This window comes from Oncorhynchus nerka, linkage group LG18 (genome assembly GCF_034236695.1).
Source record: "Oncorhynchus nerka isolate Pitt River linkage group LG18, Oner_Uvic_2.0, whole genome shotgun sequence".
Lineage (NCBI taxonomy): Eukaryota > Metazoa > Chordata > Actinopteri > Salmoniformes > Salmonidae > Oncorhynchus > Oncorhynchus nerka.
In genome coordinates, this window is record NC_088413.1 from 68,838,745 (window position 1) to 68,861,784 (window position 23,040).

The 23,040-nt window shown below is 47.3% G+C and overlaps 1 protein-coding gene across 1 annotated transcript in view; it reads right to left on the reverse strand.

Moving 5' to 3' along the window:
- LOC115146381 (kinesin-like protein KIF13B) overlaps window positions 1-23,040 on the reverse strand; it is a 75,412-nt gene that overhangs the window by 21,522 nt on the left and 30,850 nt on the right. The window contains 17 exon segments of the mRNA XM_065004300.1: window positions 106-252; window positions 450-612; window positions 733-1,012; window positions 1,264-1,457; window positions 1,679-1,765; window positions 2,726-2,856; window positions 2,943-3,077; window positions 3,286-3,396; window positions 5,950-6,162; window positions 7,249-7,360; window positions 7,531-7,643; window positions 12,695-12,829; window positions 13,411-13,498; window positions 13,829-14,009; window positions 14,151-14,243; window positions 14,928-14,988; window positions 16,647-16,659. Of these exon segments, the coding sequence (XP_064860372.1) occupies window positions 106-252; window positions 450-612; window positions 733-1,012; window positions 1,264-1,457; window positions 1,679-1,765; window positions 2,726-2,856; window positions 2,943-3,077; window positions 3,286-3,396; window positions 5,950-6,162; window positions 7,249-7,360; window positions 7,531-7,643; window positions 12,695-12,829; window positions 13,411-13,498; window positions 13,829-14,009; window positions 14,151-14,243; window positions 14,928-14,988; window positions 16,647-16,659 (2,257 nt within the window).

A 23,040-nucleotide genomic window follows, 5' to 3' on the forward strand; every position in this document is an offset into this window, starting at 1 on the left:
CAAGTTCACAGCACCACACATACACTCCAACAACGACACTGGCTGGACAGGTTACCATACACACCCATTCACCCACGCCATGCACAACCACCCTCACACACTCACTGGGTTGTCATCGTCGTACTCCTTCCATTCCTGGTACAGTTCTCTCATGTCCACCAGTCTGTTCTCCATCTTCTCCAGAGCCCAGATCTGCTTCCCTTTCCCCTTACGCCTCACCTGCACCGCAGGCTCACTGAGCACTGCATCACGCTACGAGGAGGGAGAGACAGAGGTGGTAAGGGTGTGTGTGTCTTCATGTGAGAGAGAGAGAGAAAAAGAGAAAGAAAGAGAAAGAGAGAGAGAGAGAGAGAAAGAGAGAGAGAAAGAGAAAGAGAGAGAGAAATAGAGAAGCGACACTCCACCAGGTGTGTGTGTGTGTGTGTGAGCATGCTAATACTCGTGTGTACCTTGCGGTTGGCATTGAGGTTAGCAGCAGGTATCTGCAAGGTGACTCTGTACTCGGTGCGTTTGTCCAGCTCCTCTGCTATGAAGCCAGCTTCCTGCACCAGCAGGTTAGCTCTCACTATCTGCTCCCTCAGCTTACGCAGGCTCCGGGTCAACACCGCCTCTCTGAGGGGGGAGTCATCGTCAACATCTCATTTAAAGTGTACACACACACACCATCCACCCCCAGCCACACATACAGCCCATCTCCCCAACCCTGTGTTCCACACCCTCCCTCCCTCTCACCTCTCCTCGCTCCACTGCTTCAGCCTGCTCTGTGCGCTGGGTGAGTTGGACATGCTGAGTCTCTCCAGGCTGCGGTAGTGGGGCTGTCCCGGCCTGTCAGCCTGGCCCTGTGATTGGCTGGGTGCCGTGCCTGTCTGTCCTACAGACGGTCTGTCCGGGTGCAGCCGTCGTCTCAGCTGTTGCAGCTCCTGTTCGTACATCAGCCTTTGTCTCTCCAGCGCCGAGCGCTTCTCCTCCTCGTGCTGCCTCTCTAGGGACTGGAGCACTGCCTGCATGGGGTCTGAAGTTGACGGACAGGAACGATAGCCAATCAAGGACAGGGAATCCGGATAAGCAATCAATCGTGATTCATATGCGGTGTGATGGACAGAAGTTGCAGTCAATCAGTGATTCTCAACATGTTATTTGTTTCTGAAGGGCGATTATCATTAGTTCTCCCTTCCTCCTTTCCCTCTCCTTAATACACATCCCTCTCGTCGTTGTTTGTAAGGACCTGTGTGTGTGTGTGTGTGTGTGTGTGTGTGTGCTCACCGTTGTTGCCCAGGGCCTTCATCATGACCTCTGTCTGGGCGAACTCGTAGGAGAAGGAGACCTCGGAGGAAACCTCACTGTTGGTGTCTCCGTCGCCCTCCAGCTGTTCACTACTGCTACTGTTCTTCATCAGGCCCCCCTCACCCTCCTCTTCCTCACCACCACCCCGCGACCGCCACTTAGGCAGGTTGATCCTGTGGGGACCAGAGGAGGAAAGGGGAGAGAGAAGGAGGGGGGAGAGAAAGGGAGAGGGGGGAGAGAAAGGGAGAGAGAGCGATCCAGGGATTTCAGTAATACGGTGAATATCTAGTATAACAGATGAATTGTTTTCAAACAAGGACAAGTAGCTGAGGGAGACATTGTGATTTGCAGTATGGTCAGAATTGTCACAAGACACACACGTGTGCACACACACCTGAAGAAGTGGTTGTTTCCCCACAGGATGCGGTCTCCATGGTGGAGCTGCTGAGGGCTGGTGCAAGGAGAGCCATTCACACACGTTCTGTAACGTAACCACATCATAAAAACACACGTTCTGTAACGTAACCACATCATAAAAACACACGTTCTGTAACGTAACCACATCATAAAAACACACGTTCTGTAACCACATCATAAAAACACACGTTCTGTAACATAACCACAACATAAAAACACACGTTCTGTAACGTAACCACAACATAAAAACACACGTTCTGTAACGTAACCACATCCTAAAAACACACGTTCTGTAACGTAACCACATCATAAAAACACACGTTCTGTAACGTAACCACATCATAAAAACACACGTTCTGTAACGTAACCACATCATAAAAACACACGTTCTGTAACGTAACCACATCATAAAAACACACGTTCTGTAACGTAACCACAACATAAAAACACACGTTCTGTAACGTAACCACAACATAAAAACACACGTTCTGTAACGTAACCACATCATAAAAACACACGTTCTGTAACATCAATAAATGAAACCACAAGAAGATTACCATACTGTTAGCTCATTCAAGCAGGCAGTGGCTGGTGGGAGAAGCTATAGGGCTCATTGTAATGGCATAAAAACAGATGTTCGATGTGTATGATTCCGTTCCAGCCATTACAATCAGCGTGTCCTCCTATAGCTCCCCCCACCAGCCTCCTCTGCAAGCAGGCCATGTAATCCCTAAGGGCCTAAAGGCAACATGACGTCATCCTTATCTGGAAGCAGGGAAGTCATGAGGTGAGGAGTCACAGTGAGCTGACCAGGATCATCATTCTGATGTGGCGTGTTGAGATGACATTGATGACTAAGCTGGTGTACCGTGACTCCTTGTGGGGTGCGAGGTGCCAGCAGGCAAAATATGACATTTTTTACAACCTTGATTTCAACCTGTTGGTTGTAGAGACGTTATTTTATCTAGTTTTGCCCCACTGGGAATTGTGATGATGGAGACAAAGAGGAGTGTTCTATACGTACCTTGAGTTTTTGTGAGGAGTGAGGACCACCCGTTGGTCAGCTGTGATGTCTATGATGCAGTGTGCAGCCTGAATACCCATCCCACACAGCTGAATGTCCTGGGAGTCTGCTGAACCAACCTTAGTGTGCTCCTATAGTACACAACAACACATGATAACACATGTTATAATGGTGTGTGTGTAAGCATACGTGAATGCACCACTGTGTGCGCGTGTACCTTCAGGTAGTAGACTAGCAGTTCATTGAGAGCGGGGTCAGCGTTGAGGTTGACTAGAAAACATTTGTCTTCTCCCACTCTGATGCCAGACGACTGGAGAGAGATGCCCAGGGACTCCAACTGTTTCTGCCGCTCCTACAGGACACACAACACAGGAACTATTGATCCAGCCTCCAGCCTACAGTTAATCAGGGCACACTTTTCAAAACGTTGTGCAACAAAAAATTAAATAAAGCATTTCTTATTGGACAATTTCAGAAAGTCCCTGTTTCAGACCGTTGTCTTCTGTTTCGTGCCTAATGAACACAACCCAGGACATAATGTACAAAGGTGTGTTGTGTACCTGTGCGATCTCTTCCGTCTTGCGTAGTTTCTCCTCCCAGGTGACGGTCATCTCCTGGATGAGTTTTTCAGACTCCTCCAGCCTCTCCTTCAGCTCTGGGGCCTTCATAGACTGGATAGCAGACAAGAAAACACTCTTTCCATCTCTACAAGCAGCCAATGTCACTGATGTTCTGGTTAAAAAGGCTTCATACAACCTAATTACAACCAACCTGCTACAATCAGATGAAGACATTGTTTCTGGATGAAAAAACGATAGCAATAAAACGTCCTTTTAGACCACAACGCAACCTTAACGTGACCAGTTTTTATTTATTTTTTAATTTTATTTTACCTTTATTTAACCAGGCAAGTCAGTTAAGAACACATTCTTATTTTCAATGACGGCCTGGGAACAGTGGGTTAACTGCCTGTTCAGGGGCAGAACGACAGATTTGTACCTTGTCAGCTCGGGGGTTTGAACTCGCAACCTTCCGGTTACTAGTCCAACACTCTAACCACTAGGCTACGCTGCCGCCTGGTACAGACAGGTGCTCTCCACAATCCATCCTTACCCTGGACTGTCAGTTGATCTCCCCCTTTCCTCCCCCCACCACCTCTGCCTGTGTTAGCTGGTCCCGTAGTTTCTCCCCCTCCTTCCTTTTCTCCCCCCCTACCTCTGCCTGTGTCAGCTGGTCCCGTAGTTTCCCCCACCTCTGCCTGTGTTAGCTGGTCCCGTAGTTTCTCCCCCTCCTTCCTTTCCCCCCTACCTCTGCCTGTGTCAGCTGGTCCCGTAGTTTCTCCCCCTCCTTCCTTTTCTCCCCCCTACCTCTGCCTGTGTCAGCTGGTCCCGTAGTTTCTCCCCTCCTTCCTTTTCTCCCCCTACCTCTGCCTGTGTCAGCTGGTCCCGTAGTTTCTCCCCCTACCTCTGCCTGTGTTAGCTGGTCCCGTAGTTTCTCCCCCTCCTTCCTTTTCTCCCCCTTACCTCTGCCTGTGTCAGCTGGTCCCGTAGTTTCTCCCCCTCCTTCCTTTCTCCCCCTACCTCTGCCTGTGTCAGCTGGTCCCGTAGTTTCTCCCCCTCCTTCCTTTTCTCCCCCTACCTCTGCCTGTGTCAGCTGGTCCCGTAGTTTCTCCCCCTCCTTCCTTTTCTCCCCCTACCTCTGCCTATGTCAGCTGGTCCCGTAGTTTCCCCCCCTTCCTCTGCCTGTGTTAGCTGGTCCCGTAGTTTCTCCCCCTCCTTCCTTTTCTCCCCCTACCTCTGCCTGTGTTAGCTGGTCCCGTAGTTTCTCCCCCTCCTTCCTTTTCTCCCCCACCTCTGCCTGTGTCAGCTGGTCCCGTAGTTCCCCCCCACCTCTGCCTGTGTTAGCTGGTCCCGTAGTTTCTCCCCCTCCTTCCTTTTCTCCCCCTACCTCTGCCTGTGTCAGCTGGTCCCGTAGTTTCTCCCCCTTCCTTTTTCTCCCCCTACCTCTGCCTGTGTTAGCTGGTCCCGTAGTTTCTCCCCCTCCTTCCATTTGTCCCCCCCACCTCTGCCTGTGTTAGCTGGTCCCGTAGTTTCTCCCCCTCCTTCCATTTGTCCCCCCCACCTCTGCCTGTGTTAGCTGGTCCCGTAGTTTCTCCCCCTCCTTCCTTTTCTCCCCCCACCTCTGCCTGTGTCAGCTGGTCCCGTAGTTTCTCCCCCTCCTTCCTTTTCTCCGCCCCCACCTCTGCCTGTGTTAGCTGGTCCCGTAGTTTCTCCCCCTCCTTCCTTTTCTCCCCCCACCTCTGCCTGTGTCAGCTGGTCCCGTAGTTTCTCCCCCTCCTTCCTTTTCTCCGCCCCCACCTCTGCCTGTGTTAGCTGGTCCCGTAGTTTCTCCCCTCCTTCCTTTTCTCCCCCCACCTCTGCCTGTGTCAGCTGGTCCCGTAGTTTCTCCCCTCCTTCCTTTTCTCCCCCTACCTCTGCCTGTGTCAGCTGGTCCCGTAGTTTCTCCCCCTCCTTCCTTTTCTCCCCCTACCTCTGCCTGTGTCAGCTGGTCCCGTAGTTTCTCCCCCTCCTTCCTTTTCTCCCCCTACCTCTGCCTGTGTTAGCTGGTCCCGTAGTTTCTCCCCCTCCTTCCTTTTCTCCCCCCTACCTCTGCCTGTGTCAGCTGGTCCCGTAGTTTCTCCCCCTCCTTCCTTTTCTCCCCCCTACCTCTGCCTGTGTTAGCTGGTCCTGTAGTTTCTCCCCCTCCTTCCTTTCCTCCCCCACCTCTGCCTGTGTCAGCTGGTCCCGTAGTTTCTCCCCTCCTTCCTTTTCTCCCCCTACCTCTGCCTGTGTCAGCTGGTCCCGTAGTTTCTCCCCCTCCTTCCTTTTCTCCCCCTACCTCTGCCTGTGTTAGCTGGTCCCGTAGTTTCTCCCCCTCCTTCCTTTTCTCCCCCTACCTCTGCCTGTGTTAGCTGGTCCCGTAGTTTCTCCCCTCCTTCCTTTTCTCCCCCCACCTCTGCCTGTGTTAGCTGGTCCCGTAGTTTCTCCCCCTCCTTCCTTTTCTCCCCCACCTCTGCCTGTGTTAGCTGGTCCCGTAGTTTCTCCCCCTCCTTCCTTTTCTCCCCCCACCTCTGCCTGTGTCAGCTGGTCCCGTAGTTTCTCCCCCTCCTTCCTTTTCTCCCCCTACCTCTGCCTGTGCCAGCTGTTCCTGTAGTTTCTCCCCTCCTTCCTTTTCTCCCCCCCTACCTCAGCCTGTGTCAGCTGGTCCCGTAGTTTCTCCACCTCCTCTCGGAGCTCCCTGATGATACGTGCGTTGGGGTCCTCGTTGACGACAGCGTGGTTGACGATGCTCTTGGCCCGGTCGGCGTAGCGCAGCGTGGACAGCGTCTCGTCGTAGTTGTCTGCTGCCGGGCTCACCGTGGCCACCATGGCCGTGCGGCTGTTGCCACCCAGGCTGTCCTGGAGACGAGATAGAGAGAGGAGAGACGAGGGAGAGAGAGAGGCGAGACGAGGGAGACGAGGGAGAGCGAGAGAGGCGAGATGAGGCAGAGAGGGCGAGACGAGGGAGAGAGAGAGGCGAGACGAGGGATAGAGAGAGAGGCGAGACGAGGGAGAGAGAGAGAGGCGAGACGAGAGAGCGAGAGGCGAGACGAGGGAGAGAGCAAGAGACGAGGGAGAGAGAGGGGAGAGACGAGAGAGGAGAGACGAGGGAGAGAGAGAGGAGAGACGAGGGAGAGAGAGAGAGAGAGGAGAGAGAGGGAGAGAGAGAGGGAGAGACGAGGGAGAGAGAGAGGAGAGACAGAGGAGAGACGAGGGAGAGAGAGAGGAGAGACGAGGGAGAGAGAGAGGAGAGACGAGGGAGAGAGAGAGGAGAGACGAGGGAGAGAGAGAGGAGAGACGAGGGAGAGAGAGAGGAGAGACGAGGGAGAGAGAGAGGAGAGACGAGGGAGAGAGAGAGGAGAGACGAGGGAGAGAGAGAGGAGAGACAAGGGAGAGAGAGAGGAGAGACAAGGGAGAGAGAGAGGAGAGACAAGGGAGAGAGAGAGGAGAGACAAGGGAGAGAGAGAGGAGAGACGAGGGAGAGAGAGAGGAGAGACGAGGGAGAGAGAGGAGAGACGAGGGAGAGAGAGAGGAGAGACGAGGGAGAGACAGAGAGGAGAGACGAGGGAGAGAGAGGAGAGACGAGGGAGAGAGAGGCGAGACGAGGGAGAGAGAGGTGAGACGAGGGAGAGAGAGAGAGAGAGACGAGGGAGGGAGGGAGAGAGAGAGAGACGAGGGAGGGAGAGAGAGAGAGAGAGAGAGACGAGGGAGGGAGAGAGAGAGAGAGAGAGAGACGAGGGAGGGAGGGAGTGTTAGTGAGAGAGGGGGAATGAAAGAGGAAGATATAAGGTCGTCAGAACCAAATCTTCAAATGATTGTAGGGGCAGAAGCGTTCAAATCTCTAAAGGAAACAGGAAGATAAGCCTCCATCCCTCTCATGTTGAGCGGAGCGAGAGAGAGAGGGAGGACCAGAGCAGGGAAAAATACAAAATATGTGTCTCTTACCTTTAACAGCCATGTTAGCACAGAGTCTCTGTAAGGGACAAATTTGGTCTTGTTTTTCCCACATCCCTGTTCTGCCAGAGCAGATATGACCAGGCCTAGAGTAGTCAGAGACCTGCAGAGACACACAACAACCCACTATCATAACAGGTAGCATATTTGCTAAGTGAAACGTGTTCATCTTTGTTTAAAAGGGGAACTAGAACACTTGGTGCTGTGTGTGTGTGTTGTGGACTCATTGAGGATGTATGAATGGGTGCGTTATCAAAGTGCTTGGTAACATACTTGTTGATGTTGCTGCCCTCCTTCATCCTCTCTCCAGTAGCTCCAGTCTTAGCTGCTCTCTCACTGCCAGCCAGGTCTACCAGACTCAGCTTACTCACCTTCTCACCGCTCGTCTACAGAGAGAGAGAGGCGAGAGAGAGAGGCGAGAGAGAGATACGAGGAAGGGGAAAGCGGATAGAAAGTCATCTCGGTAGATTTGATTTTTGATAACATCCTTCATTTTAAACTGTTAAAATGACTCCAATCCTGCACACTGCATAAACCTCTGGAATGCAAACAAATGCAACTGTTTCAGTCAAAGATTTCCCATCTCATCCCAGTCAGTTTCATGCAGGATACAACCATCATGTCTCCCTGCTCTAACATAAAGGTCCAGGAAGGATGAGAGATATATATATATATATATGAAAGGATTCATTAACCAGGTATTCCTATGGAGAACAGAGGCCAAAAGCCACACACAGCGAGGCAGAGACAGACAGAGATAGAGAGCGAGAACGCGAGATCGAGGAGAGAGAAAGAGACCGAGGAGAGAGAAAAAGAGGAGAGAGAAAGAGCAAGAGAGCATGCGATTAAGAGATAAATAGAGCAAGAAAGAGCACGTACGAGAGTGAGGAGAGAGAGTGAGAAAGAGACCGAGGAGAGAGAAAAAGAGGAGAGAGAAAGAGCAAGAGAGCATGCGATTAAGAGATAAAAAGAGCAAGAAAGAGCGCGTACGAGAGTGAGGAGAGAGTGAGAAAGAGAGAGAGAACAAGAGAGAGCGTGCGACAGCGTGTGAGAGAAAGCGAGCTGGAGAGAGAGGCTGGAGTAACAATCTCCCATTGTTCTCTGTGATTTACAATGTTAGCTGCAGGGGTGGAGCTTAACTCTCTGTATATTTGTGTGTGTGTGTGTGTACACACGTAATGGGGTCCTTATCTTAAATAAGGTGTGTGCATTAAGGACTGAAGCTTGACTGGGAGACGGAGAGATAATGGAGATAAGAGAGTAGGGGAGGTAGGGACGAGAGAGAGTCGGGGAGGTAGGGACGAGAAGAAGGAGAGTCGGGGAGGTAGGGACGAGAGAGAGAGTAGGGGAGGTAGGGACGAGAGGAAAGAGAGAGAGTAGGGGAGGTAGGGACGAGAGGAAAGAGAGAGAGTAGGGGAGGTAGGGACGAGAGGAGAGAGAGTAGGGGAGGTAGGGACGAGAGGAGAGAGAGTAGGGGAGGTAGGGACGAGAGAGAGAGTCGGGGAGGTAGGGACGAGAGGAAGAGAGAGTAGGGGAGGTAGGGACGAGAGAAGGAGAGTAGGGGAGGTAGGGACGAGAGGAAGGAGTCGGGGAGGTAGGGATGAGAGGAGAGAGAGTCGGGGAGGTAGGGACGAGAGGAAAGAGAGTAGGGGAGGTAGGAACGAGAGGAAAGAGAGTAGAGGTAGGGACGAGAGTTGGGGAAGTAGGGGAGGTAGGGACGAGCGAGAGAGAGAGAGTAGGGGAGGCAGGGATGAGATAGAGAGAGTAGGGGAGGTAGGGACGAGAGAGTAGGGGAGGTAGGGGAGGCAGGGATAGGGGAGATAGGGACGAGAGAGAGAGATAGGGAGAGAGAGAGTAGGGGAGGCAGGGATGAGATAGAGAGAGTAGAGAGTAGGGAGAGAGAGAGAGTAGGGGAGGTAGGGATGAGATAGAGAGAGTAGGGGAGGTAGGGACGAGAGAGAGAGTAGGGGAGGTAGGGAGGGACGAGAGAAAGGAGAGATTGTGTAAGAGAGGAACAGAGAAAATGCATGAATGCAGTAGTAGAAGGAAAGAATGTACGCATGAGAATTTACGCTAAATATATAGAAAGAGAGAGAGAGATGGGGTGAGTGAATGATTTGAGCAAGAAATTATAGAAAGTGATGGGGGTAGAGAGACAAAGGGCAGCAGGGGCAGAGGGGGGTGTGTGCATTATGTTTGGAGTCGTGTGTGTGTGTGTGTGTGTGTGTGTGTGTGTGTGTGTGTGTGTGTGTGTGTGTGTGTGTTACGTCCGGTGTCGTGCTGAGTGGGAATAGAGCGGGCAGAGATTACAGTGAGTTGTGAAAACAAAGCCTGCCCTTGTCCCCAGAGAGAGCAAGAGAGGAGGGAGAGAGACAAGAAAAGAGAGGAGAGGAGAGAGGGAGAAGAGAGGAGAGAGAGAAGAGCGAGATAGGAGAGAGAAGAGCGAGAGAGAAGAGAGGAGAGGAGAGAGAGGGAGAAGAGAGGAGAGGAGAGAGAAAGAGAAAAAGCATGAAACAGGGTGGACCTGAGTCAAAAATGATTTGACGTATTTGGCTGATACCTCATTAAATGTGGAATTCAGTATATTTTAAAGTCTTAGGTCATCTAATTGAGTAACAATCTTGCAAGATTTTCCCTAGTATTTGCCTACGGTTTAGTTAATGTGTCGTTGCAACTTCATCCCCCTTTTCTAAAGATGCTAAACTTCCTTCTCTCTCACCATGGCACTTCCAAAGCAACATCTCAGAGACATTCAGATTACTCTCTGTCAACAGGCCCCTGTGAATTTGCATAGGACTGAGTTTCCATGGAGATTAGTAAAGGGAGGATAAAGCCAAGTGAACCTCAGCAGAAATAGGAGGCCCAAAGACGCTCTTGCTCTTTATCTCACTGTGTGTGTGTGTGTGTGTGTGTGTGTGTGCGTGTGCGTGTGCGTGTGTGTACTGAGGCAGACAGCCTTTATTTGTGCATCAGTTTAAATGATCAGACTCAGACTATATTTAACTCCGTTTCCATTCCACCACAGGTGCAACACAACAAGGTATCAAACTGTTACAGCCTCCGAAAGGGAGGCTCAGGCAACAATGCCCAACACTTTAGATCAGGGATGGGCAACTTTGATGGGGGGGTGGGTGCCACAAAAAAACTGAAAGCTACCGACATCCATACCACACATGCAGTCAGAGCTGGCCCTAGGGTATTGGGGGCCTTAAGCACCACCCACATCAAGATCCTTTTTAGAGTTAATTTCCTGCAATTGTAAACATTTTGCCATGGGGTGTAGAGAAAATGTATCAGTTTTAAAGCAAGTTTGTTGCAATTCCACACATATGGGGTCAAAGAGCAATGTTTTCAGTTTTTAACAACAAGAAAAAATATCCTCACACTGTCAACTGCATTTACTTAACATATGTAAATATTTGCATGAACATAACAAGATTCAACAACTGCCTTATTATTATTGGACCATGCTGGTCATTTATGAACATTTGAACTTCTTGGCCATGTTCTGTTATAATCTCCACCCGGCACAGCCAGAAGAGGACTGGCCACCCCTCAAAGCCTGGTTCCTCTCTAGGTTTCTTCCTAGGTTTTGGCCTTTCTAGGGAGTTTTTCCTAGCCACCGTGCTTCTTTCCTGCATTGCTTGCTGTTTGGGGTTTTAGGCTGGGTTTCTGTACAGCACTTTGAGATATCAGCTGATGTACGAAGGGCTATATAAATACATTTGATTTGAAAAGGGGACCTTTCTTTTCATGCTGAGTTTACAAGTTCAGACAGACAGACATATAAAAAAATGCTAATTGACCGACATGAGAGAAAAACTGTCGATGCAAAACCAAATTTCAAAATTGCACCTTGTACATTCTACTATTCGAACTCTCAAATGTAAGTTGAGACACGGCTGGATTTTTTGGGGTAATTGATCTGCGGGCCTACAGCGGGCCCTACTGCGGGCCTACAGCGGGCCTACAGCTGGCCTACAGCGGGCCTACAGTGGGCCTACAGCTGGCCTACAGCTGCCCATCCCTGCTTTAGATTAACTGCCTGCGATACATTCGTTAGGAAGAGTGTTCACAAACATTCTGAAATGTGTTTAATTTGAATGACCTTTTTTGAAATACTGATGTGGATAATAACATATGACTGTCCTTATGGGGATAATAGAGGTTCACTTGTCTGTTCCAGCCTTAATTGAGCTTTATTTGACCTAAATTAGAATCAACTGTTCCAGCCATGATTTTTTCTGAACTAGAATCAACTGTTCCACTCCTGCATTATTCACCCTGTGTGCTACCGATATTATGTAGGGAGACCAGGGTTGGGTGATCAGGTGACACACGCACAGACACAAGCTCGCAACACACACACAAACATACAGCCCCAGGGTTGGGTAACCAACCAGGTGTGGATAAAAACAGGAGCAGGCTAACACAGCAGATCAGCTGACATCAAGACAGACAGAGAGAGCACTTCATTACTTATTTACAGGTTTCCTGGAAGCTGACATCACTAGCTAGTTCCTGAACAGTAGAAACTCTGGCTCAGTGATAGGGCAGAAAGTCTCTCTGGGACACTACTACCCTCAGTGACAGGGCAGACAGTCTCTCTGGGACACTACTACCCTCAGTGACAGGGCAGACAGTCTCTCTGGGACACTACTACCCTCAGTGACAGGGCAGACAGTCTCTCTGGGACACTACTACCCTCAGTGACAGGGCAGACAGTCTCTCTGGGACTCTGCTACCCTCAGTGACAGGGCAGACAGTCTCTCTGGGACTCTACTACCCTCAGTGACAGGGCAGCCAGTCTCTCTGGGACACTACTACCCTCAGTGACAGGGCAGACAGTCTCTCTGGGACACTACTACCCTCAGTGACAGGGCAGACAGTCTCTCTGGGACACTACTACCCTCAGTGACAGGGCAGACAGTCTCTCTGGGACACTGCTACCCTCAGTGACAGGGCAGACAGTCTCTCTGGGACTCTGCTACCCTCAGTGACAGGGCAGACAGTCTCTCTGGGACACTACTACCCTCAGTGACAGGGCAGACAGTCTCTCTGGGACTCTGCTACCCTCAGTGACAGGGCAGACAGGGGACTCTGCTAGTGACAGGGCAGACAGTCTCTCTGGGACTCTGCTACCCTCAGTGACAGGGCAGCCAGTCTCTCTGGGACTCTACTACCCTCAGTGACAGGGCAGACAATCTCTCTGGGACTCTACTACCCTCAGTGACCCGGTTCAACAGTGCTTTAGAACGAAACAGAGTGATATGACGAAGATGCAGTAGTCACAAAACATTACAGCAGTCGACTAAGTTACGGGGGAGAGATTGGATTGACCGTTGCGTAACAATCAGTTGGAGTGTGTGTGTGTGTCCATGAGTGTGTGTCCATGAGTGTGTGTGTGTGTGTGTGTGTGTGTGTGTGTGTGTCTTACCCCAGACTGCAGGTCTTTGAGTGTGTGTGTGAGGATGATGTTGAAGACAGCGTGAGATCTGCTACTCTCCTCGTTCATGTTGGTGGCAGCCACCGTACGAGACTTATTCCCCTCCGACATCAGAGACTCAATGTCCTAGAGAATAGATAGGAGAGAGGGAGGGATGGATGGAGAGAGAGAGGGGACAAGGATGGAAGGCCGGGGGGAGGTAAGAATAAGAGGAACAGGGGACAGAAGGCGAGATAAGGAGATAAGATAAGATGGAGAAAAGGTTGGAGGGAAGAAGAGAGAGGGGAAGGAAGATAGATAAATACTTTTCTCCAGAGAAAGCATAGTAACTTACCACCGATATGTGAACAGCTGTCAAAGTCATTAGCCATGGTAAGCCTTGAATCCAGGGAGTGTGAAGTGAGTGTGTGTGTGTGTGTGTGTGTGTGTGCAGTCAGCCTTCAAGTCAGTGTGTTGATTAAATAAGTGTGTGTGTGTGGTTAACTCAGTTGTGAATGGTTTTCTTTTTGACATGGCTCATCTAACAGAGCTCTCAGCTACCACACCCCTCTCTACGCTCTCCTCTATGTGCCAACCCAGAACATGAAGACTTCATACCGTTTATTTACCATCATATCAATTCTGTTGTTTATGAATCAAGGTCAAATCATCAGTAGCATGGTCATATCAGTAGTCATTCTACTAGTGATGATAGTGGTGTAGTGTACCTTATAGTTGGCCACAGCCAGGCGTGACAAGCCGTCCACGTACGGCCCCAACACCTTGTGCTCCCTCACTCTAAGAGCCTGCCTGCTCCTGGGGGGGGTGACACATAATGTGGTTAACTACAAAAACAAACAGTCATCATGCTTCCATGTTGTATCAAAAAAATAAAATTTAAATAATCTCAAATAGTATTTTAATTGAGATGTATACCACTACGCCAGGGTCGTAGTCAGCAGCCACTCAATTAGCCCACGGCAGTAAACATTGTTTTACACTAGTTGTGTTTGAAAAGTGACTAGACTTCGAGGAAGAATGTTTAAACTGGGGCCACTGACAAATTATAGTATATTCCAACAAATAACTCAAACAAAACAAGAGTCCAAGAAGTGGTTATAGGTCAATATTCAGGGTCATACGTACCCTTTGGGGTCGAGGAGGTCGCGGACCTTCTCATTGTATATCTCCATGTAGGAGACCTCTATGGTGAAGCCTTCCCCCTCCCTCTGCTCCAGCAGGGTCCGGTCAAACAGAGAGCTGCAGAGCCGCGGGATCAGACCTGGAGAGTCCACAGAACCCATCATGGTGTACGACTTTCCCGAACCTGGAGGGACACACACGCAGCCAAGGGATGAGAGCAGCCGTTAGGAGACAACCAATGAACTTCAACCGGTTTTAAACTTGAAACTGTAAAGATCTGTTCCATGCCAACAATATGAGGCCAGTTAGTAGTATCATAACATACCTGTCTGTCCGTAGGCGAAGATGCAGGCGTTGTAGCCCTGGAAGGCGTTGTGTAAAAGACTTTCCCCAAGGCACTGGAACACCACGTCCTGACCTGGAGACAACCACCAGGCAACGTTACACAATACAATCATGTTAATTATACAATATAAAACCCTACAATATGACTTGACTGATCCCCCTTCGGGGTGATATAGAAATCATCTGGAGCACACTAACACAATTACAAGATAATGGACATGTTATGCATGTGTAAGTGTTCATTCATATAGGACCTTCAGACTGTATACATGAACAGTGTGAGAAACAGCATTAGGTACAATAGGCCCTAGTTGGGTTTTGGCCTACAGCACAAAGAGGTGGATGACTAGCAGGTCTGACAGGAATATTTGACATTTAAATTAAGCCAAACACCTAGAGATCTAATCCAAGCAAGTAAACAACAAAGACATTTCAGGTGGGATCCTTAGTCACTGTAGAGAAAAAAAACTTCTGAAAATAACCGAAAACCACCTGGACAGACCTATACCTGGGGTGCGTTCAACAGGACGCACCGTTTTGGAACATTGAGATAGAAATATGTTGCATAGAAAAAAATAGGCATCTGTAGGCCGTCATGTAGAACAAGGAATAGTGTCGACTCTATTTGTGGCATTTCTACCTGCAACGTTCGATAACATTTGGCAACTGAATGTGGCCTACTAAATGTACAGGAGGAGGAAGAGCAGAGGGAAGGAAGTGAGGAAGAGGGGCTAAAGAAAGTGAAACAAAAACTGACCCGCAAACTTGTCCTTTTCGGACTCGTCCATGGACCAGAAACAGTAGTCATAGGCGAAGGTCTGAGGGGACAAGAACACAATGAAAGAAAATAGTTTACAACACATTTATAACAGCTGTTTTCCAGAGGGCAAAACACTTTGAAATGATCAGTTGAAATGACATTGTTATGATGCTATTATGATGCTATTATGATGCTATTATGATGCTATTTCTAACAGTTTTTCCCCGTTGGGTGGTTCGTGTTGAGCACAGGCAGTGATAAACATGACATACAAATTAGCCTAACAGTTTTTGAACATGTCAATATACAGTCATGGCCAAAAATTATGAGAATGACACAAATTTAAATTTTCACAAAGTCTGCTGCCTCAGTTTGTATGATGGTAATTTGCATATACTCCAGAATGTTATGAAGAGTGATCAGATGAATTGCAATTAATTGCAAAGTCCCTCTGTGCCATGCAAATGAACTGAATCCCCAAAAAACATTTCCACTGCATTTCAGCCCTGACATAAAAGGACCAGCTGACATCATGTCAGTGATTCTCTCGTTAACACAGGTGTGAGTGTTGACGAGGACAAGGCTGGAGATTACTCTGTCATGCTGATTAAGTTCGAATAACAGACTGGAAGCTTCAAAAGGAGGGTGGTGCTTGGAATCATTGTTCTTCCTCTGTCAACCATGGTTACCTGCAAGGAAACACGTGCCGTCATCATTGCGTTGCACAAAAAGGGCTTCACTGGCAAGGATATTGCTGCCAGTAAGAGGAAAAACATCAGGGACAGACTGATATTCTGCAAAAGGTACAGGGATTGGACTGCTGAGAACTGGTGTAAAGTCATTTTCTCTGATGAATCCCCTTTCTGATTGTTTGGGGCATCTGGAAAAAAGCTTGTCCAGAGAAGACAAGGTGAGCGCTACCATCAGTCCTGTGGCATGCCAACAATAGAGCATCCTGAGACCATTCATGTGTGGGGTTGCTTCTCAGCCAAGGGAGTGGGCTCACCCACAATTTTGCCTAAGAACACAGCCATGGATAAAGAATGGTGCCAACACATCCTCCCAGAGCAACTTCTCCCAACCATCCAGGAACAATTTGGTGACGAACAACGCCTTTTCCAGCATGATGGAGCACATGGCCATAAGGCGAAAGTGATAACTAAGTGGCTCTAGGAACAAAACGTCAATATTTTGAGTCCATGGCCAGGAAACTCCCCAGACCTTAATCCCATTGAGAACTTGTGGTCAATCCTCAAGAAGCGGGTGGACAAACAAAAACCCACAAATTTTGACAAACTCCAAGCATTGATTATGCAAGAATCAGTCAGGATGTGGCCCAGAAGTTAATTGACAACATGCCAGGGCGGATTGCAGAGGTCTTGAAAAAGAAGGGTCAACACGGCAAATATTGACTCTTTGCATCAATTTCATGTAATTGTCAATAAAAGCCTTTGACACTTTTGAAATGCTTGTAATTATACTTCAGTATTCCATAGTAACATCTGACAAAAATATGTAAAGACACTGAAGCAGCAAACTTTGTGAAAATTAATATTTGTGTCATTCTCAAAACTTTTGGCCACAACTCAAAAGTACAATGATTGCTATATAATCACAGCTCCACAAAGTAGCTAGTGTGTCAACACAGCGACCATCAACAGCATTGACAACCAAGCATTAACACAAATCAGTAGTAATATACTGGACAGGGCTTACCTTGGTCTGACTCCTAAGGAAGTTCACACAGGCGTTAGAGGTCAAAGGATGGTTACATGGGTAGAGAGAGAGAGAAGGATCATATCTCAGACACCAATGTAAACAAACACCGGTGGTGTAATCATTAGTTCACACCGTAGCAAATGGTTGCAAACAGGAAAACTGAAACAAAACCAAGAGTTTCTATTGGACATATTCAGGTAGGTCCCTCCCTGTTTAGTTCTGTTTGCTTTTGTCTGGTTCCTAGTGAATACACACCAGGACATTTTGATGTACTGTAGTGTACACCCAGACAGACAATCACACTGAAACAGGATTTTCTAATATTGGTAAAAATAATAAAAAAGTATGTCACTGCGTCATGGATACACATTGGTGAATGACAGATTAATATCCATCATTAAAAACTAAAGACCACAGGGTTGTTAGCCTGTCTGTCAATAACCAATTTATTTGAAGTAGGCTACACAGTTTATGAGCACAATATGGTCTATCAGACTGGTGAAAGAGATGACTATTATCAATCATGTGATCGGCACTTGATAACAAGGGAAGAAAATAAAGATTACAGGGCTGTTTCAATGACAGGCCTACAGATCATAAAATACACAGTATTCATACTGTCAGAGGTCTGCAAATCCACCATTCCTGATAAATGAGGAACAAAAAAAAAAAAATCACATCTCCGAACTGAAACAGGATGCAGCATGGGTAATAGAGTTAACATGAATCAAGATGCCCATTCATAAGAATGTAGGCTTGCTTCCACTCAAACTTCCTGCTCTCTCCCTCTCCATTTCTCTCAGTATTTGACACTCTTTCTCTCGCTTTCTAAAATGTTCAGTCCTGTGGGTGCCGAGGCCTGGAGATGATAAACACTTGTTTACGACAATGTTTCAATGTTACTCAACCAGGGTGGGATATTAACTCATGCCATATGCGGGTACATTTAGTCGTCATTGACGGGTAAGAATGTCTATTTCACCAGCCACATTTGCAGGTGGTCACACAGAGCATTTGGCTACTAAAGTGTGACTTTGTCATCGTGTTTCTTGGCTATTTACATGATTTGTTCACATGCTAGGTTGTTTTTCAATGTTAGTTTGAGTTTGCTGCAAATCATCTGCTTTTTGTTGATTGTTGGTGTAATTATGATGGGGGGATGGGGAAGAGAGTAAAAGACAAACTCACAGAATGACAGAGGCAGAGTAGAACAAATCATCTGCTTTTTGTTGATTGCTGGTGTAATTATGATGGGGGGATGGGGAAGAGAGTAAAAGACAAACTCACAGAATGACAGAGGCAGAGTAGAACAGAGCAGCAAAATAAAGGATTGGTATCTTTCCCTTTCAAGACAATGCAATATGTACAGTTGAAGTTGGAAGTTTAAATACACTTTTTCCAACAATTGTTTACAGACAGATTATTTCAGTTATAATTCACTGTATCACAATTCCAGTGGGTCAGATGTTTCCAGAAAATGATGTCATGTCTTTAGAAGCTTCTGTCAATTGGAAGTGTACCTGTGGATGTATTTCAAGGCCTACCTTCAAACTCAGTGCCTCTTTGCTTGACATGGGAAAATCAAAATAAATCAGCCAAGACCTCAGAAAAAAAATTGTAGACCTCCACAAGTCTGGTTCATTCTTGGGAGCAATTTCCAAACGCCTGAAGGTACCACGTTCATCTGTACAAACAATAGTACGCAAGCATAAACATCATGGGACCACGCAGCCATCATACCACTCAGGAAAGAGACGCGTTCTGTCTCCTAGAGATGAACGTACTTTGCTGTGAAAAGTGCAAATCAATCTCAGAACAGCAGCAAAGGACCTTGTGAAGATGCTGGAAGAAACAGGTACAAAAAGATATATACCCACAATAAAACGAGTCCTAAATCGACATAACCTGAAAGGCCGCTCAGCAAGGAAGAAGCCATTGCTCCAAAACCGCCATAAAAAAAGCCAGACTACAGTTTGCAACTGCACATGGGGACAAAGAGCGTACTTTTTGTAGAAATGTCCTCTGGTCTGATGAAACAAAATAGAACTGTTTGGCCATAATGACCATCGTTATGTTTGGAGGAAAAAGGGTGAGGCTTGCAAGCCAAAGAACACCATCCCAACCGTGAAGCACAGGGGTGGCAGCATCATGTTGTGGGGGTGCTTTGCTGCAGGAGGGACTGGTGCACTTCACAAAATAGATAGCTTCATGAGGAAGGAAAATGATGTGGATATATTGAAGCAACATCTCAAGACATCAGTCAGAAAGTTAAAGCTTGGTCGCAAATGGGACTTCCAAATGGACAATGACCCCAAACATACTTCCAAAGTTGTGGCAAAATGGCTTAAGGACAACAAAGTCAAGGTATTGGAGTGGCCATCACAAAGCCCTGAACTCAATCCTATAGAACATTTGTGGGCAGAACTGGAAAAGCGTGTGCGAGCAAGGAGACCTACAAACCTGATTCAGTTACACCAGCTCTGTCAGGAGGAATGGGACAAATTTCACCCAACTTATTGTGGGAAGCTTGTGGAAGGCTACCCAAAACGTTTGACCCAAGTTAAACAATTTAAAGGCAATGCTACCAAATACTAATTGAATGTATGTAAACTCTGGGAATGTGAAAAAATAAATAAAAGCTGAAATAAATCAAATCACCATTCTACTATTATTCTGACATTTCATATTCTTAAAATAAAGTGGTGATCCTAACTGACCCAAGACAGGGAATTGTTACTAGGATTAAAGGTCAGGAATTGTGAAAAGCTGAGTTTAAATGTATTTGGCTAAGGTGTACGTAACCTCCCGACTTCAACTGTATTTAGATACATGGGCTCCAATACAATACAGGAAGGATATGTTTCAGTTTGAAACGATTCCGTGCGATTCGGTTTATTACAGAATGGATCGATACGATTCCCTTTCCATGCACTATTATTTGTAGCATAAACACATTCAATTTCCATTCTACTGCTGATGGAGCTAATGAGGTGGGCTTCTCTGAGCTGGATCTGTCTGAGCTAACTCGTGTGTGTGTGTGTGTGTGTGTGTGTGTGTGTGTGTGTGTGATGTTTGTACGTGTGTGTGTGATGTATGTGCTTGATGTATGTGCTTGTGCGTGTGATGTATGTGTGTGTGTGATGTATGTACATGTGTGTGTGTGTGTACGTGTGTGTGTGTGTACGTGTGTGTGTATCTATGTGTGTGTGTGTGATGTATGTACGTGTGTGTGTGATGTATGTACGTGTGTGTATGATGTGTGTACGTGTGTGTATGATGTGTGTACGTGTGTGTGTGATGTATGTACTTGTGTGTGTGATGTATGTACAATGTAGGCACCTGATTTACATTTACATCCACCACTCCACTGCCAAATGAGTCAGGGCAAACCACCACCCACTAATTAACTTGTCATATTAGCAGATTAAGTGTTTGAGCCATTAATGAGTCAATATCTATAGTTTACAAATTAGCTATGACATAGCCAATGAATATATAGCACAATTTTGTGCCATCTCAAAATCAAATAGTTTTGACTGTTGGAAGTTATGGAGCGACCTCTCGCTACGGCCATGCAGGGTGCCTCGCAAAAGTGATTGTTGTCCTCGTTATGAAATTATCAACTTTATCCAGTTTATCTACAAAAGACCAGATACACTGATTGAATCAAAACTATTGCTGATGGTGAAACTGAACAATAAAATATATTGTTAAACCCCACTTAGCAGGTATAGCCAGATGAGAGTTGTGTCTCCAGTAGCTTACTTTTCTTCCAGTAAAAAACAAACAATGTTTCCAACAGCACATAGATAATAACCTAGCACGTAACATAGGTTGTCAATAAACTAATACAGCCTAATATCACATAAGACATTTTAGCAGTTGATTGCTGAAGTTGCCGTGCAGGTGTGCAAGATCAGGAACAGTCCTCTTCCTGCTGATGACCAGTGTGCGAAGCTGTACACAGCGCACTTTGACAAGGCTACTGATATTGCCCGGGTTTGTTCGGCATGCTAAAGGACTTATATCAATGACCGTCAACACAGTTATATGCAGTTCAACAATGAAGGAGAGGACGCATCGTGTCATAAAAGATGAGGTCATTCGGAATGTAAAAAGAATGTAATATGAGCTAAACTAATTTGGGAACCGGCAATTTGTAATATTAGATTTTAGAATTTTCTGACCGATGCATGTTACATTTGGATCGGTTTGAGGTTTGCGGACTGATGCACTTGGAATGTATTCAGACCCCCGTCCCTTTGTGCACATTGTTACGTTACAGCCTTACTCTAAAATGTAATCAATTGTCCCCCCCCCTCAATCTAACCACAATATCCCATAATGACAAAGCGAAAATGTATTTATTTAAAATAAAAAATACATTTACATAAGTATTCAGACCCTTTGCTATGAGACTCAAAATTGAGCTCAAATGCATCCTGTTTCCATTGATCATCATTAAGATGTTTCTACAACTTGATTGGAGTCCACCTGTGGTAAATACAATTGATTGGACATGATTTGGAAAGGCACACACCGGTCTATATAAGGTCCCACAGTTGACAGTGCATGTCAGAGCAAAAACAATGAGGCCGAAAGAATTGTCCGTAGAGCTCCGAGACAGGATTGTATCGAGGCACAGATCTGGAGAAGGGTACCAAAACATTTCTGCAGCATTGATGGTCCCCAAGAACACAGTGGCCTCCATCATTCTTAAATGGAGTAAGTTTGGAACCACCAATACTCATCCTGGAGATGGCCGCCCGGCCACACTGAGCAATCGGGGAAGTAGGACCTTGGTCAGGGAGGTGACCAAGAACGCAAGTCACTCTGATAAAGCTCCAGAGTTACTCTGTAGAGATGGGAGAACCTTCCAGAAGGACAACCATCTCTGCAGCACTCCACCAATCAGGCCTTCACGGTAGAGTGGCCAGATGGAAGCCACTCCTCAGTAAAAGGCACGACAGACCGCTTGGAGTTTACCAAAAGAAACCTAAAGGACTCTCAGACCATGAGAAATAAGATTAAATCGGTCTGATGAAACCAAGATTGAACTCTCTCGTGTCAAGCGTCACATCTGGAGGAAACCTGGCACAAACCCTACAGTGAAGCATGATGGTGGCAGCATCATGTTATGGGGATGTTTTTCAGTGGCAGGGACTGGTCAGGATCGAGGGAAAGATGAACAGAGCAAAGTACAGAGAGATCCTTGATGAAAACCTGCAACAGAGCACTCAGGACCTCAGACTGGGTCAAAGGTTCACCTACCAACAGGACTACAAACCTTAAAACACAGCGAAGACAACGCAGTGGTGGCTTCGGGACAAGTCCCAATGCCCTTGAGTGGCCCAGCCAGAGCCCGGGCTTGAACCCAATCAAACATCTCTGGAGAGAACTGAAAACAGCTGTGCAGGGTCTCCCGGGTGGCGCAGTGGTCTAAGACTGTGCCACCAGAGATTCTGGGTTCGAGCTCAGGCTCTGTCGCAGCCGGCCGCGACCAGAAGGCCCTGGGGAGCGGCGCAGAATTGGCCCAGCATCGTCCGGGTTAGGGAGGGTTTGGCCAGCAGGGATATCCTTGTCTTATCGCACACTAGTGACTCTTGTGGCGGGCCGGGCACAGTGCACGCTGACCAGGTCACCAGGTGTACAGTGCCTCCTCCCACGCATTGGTGCGGCTGGCTTCCGGGTTGGATGGGCATTGTGTCAAGAAGCAGTGGGTTATGGTTGGGTTGTGTTTCGGAGGATGCATGGCTCTCGACCTTCGCCTCTCCCGAGGCTACCAATTGGAAACCACGAAATTGGGGAGAAAAACAGGGTAAAAATAAAATAAAATAAATAAAAATAGCTGTGCAGCTATTGTGGTGCAGCTATGTGTGGTGTGCCAACCCTGACAGAGCTTGAGAGGACCTGCAGAGAATGGGAGGAACTCGCCAAATAAAGGTGTGCCAAGCTTGTAGCGTCCTACCCAAGAAGACTGAGGCTGTAATCGCTGCCAAAGGTGCTTCAACAAAGTAGAGGCAGGGTCTGAATACTTATGTAAATGTCATATTAACATTTTATTTTTTATAAGTTCCCAAACATTTCTAAAAACCTGTTTTTGCTTTGTCATTATGGGGTCATTATGTATTGTATTAAGGCTGTAACAAAAATGTGTAAAAAGTCGAGGAGGCTGAATCCTACTGAATGCACTGCATCTTAAACATTTAAAAATCAGGGACCGGTGTATCAGTGAATCTTACACCACTAGTAAAATGCCTGAGTACTCCCGTATCTACCCCGTGTCTGAAAAGAAGCTTTGAACAGCACTGCATGAACCCAATGACCAACAGTAATATTATACACTAACTCACAGGCCGTGAGAGAGAGAGACAAGGAGACACTCAGTTTC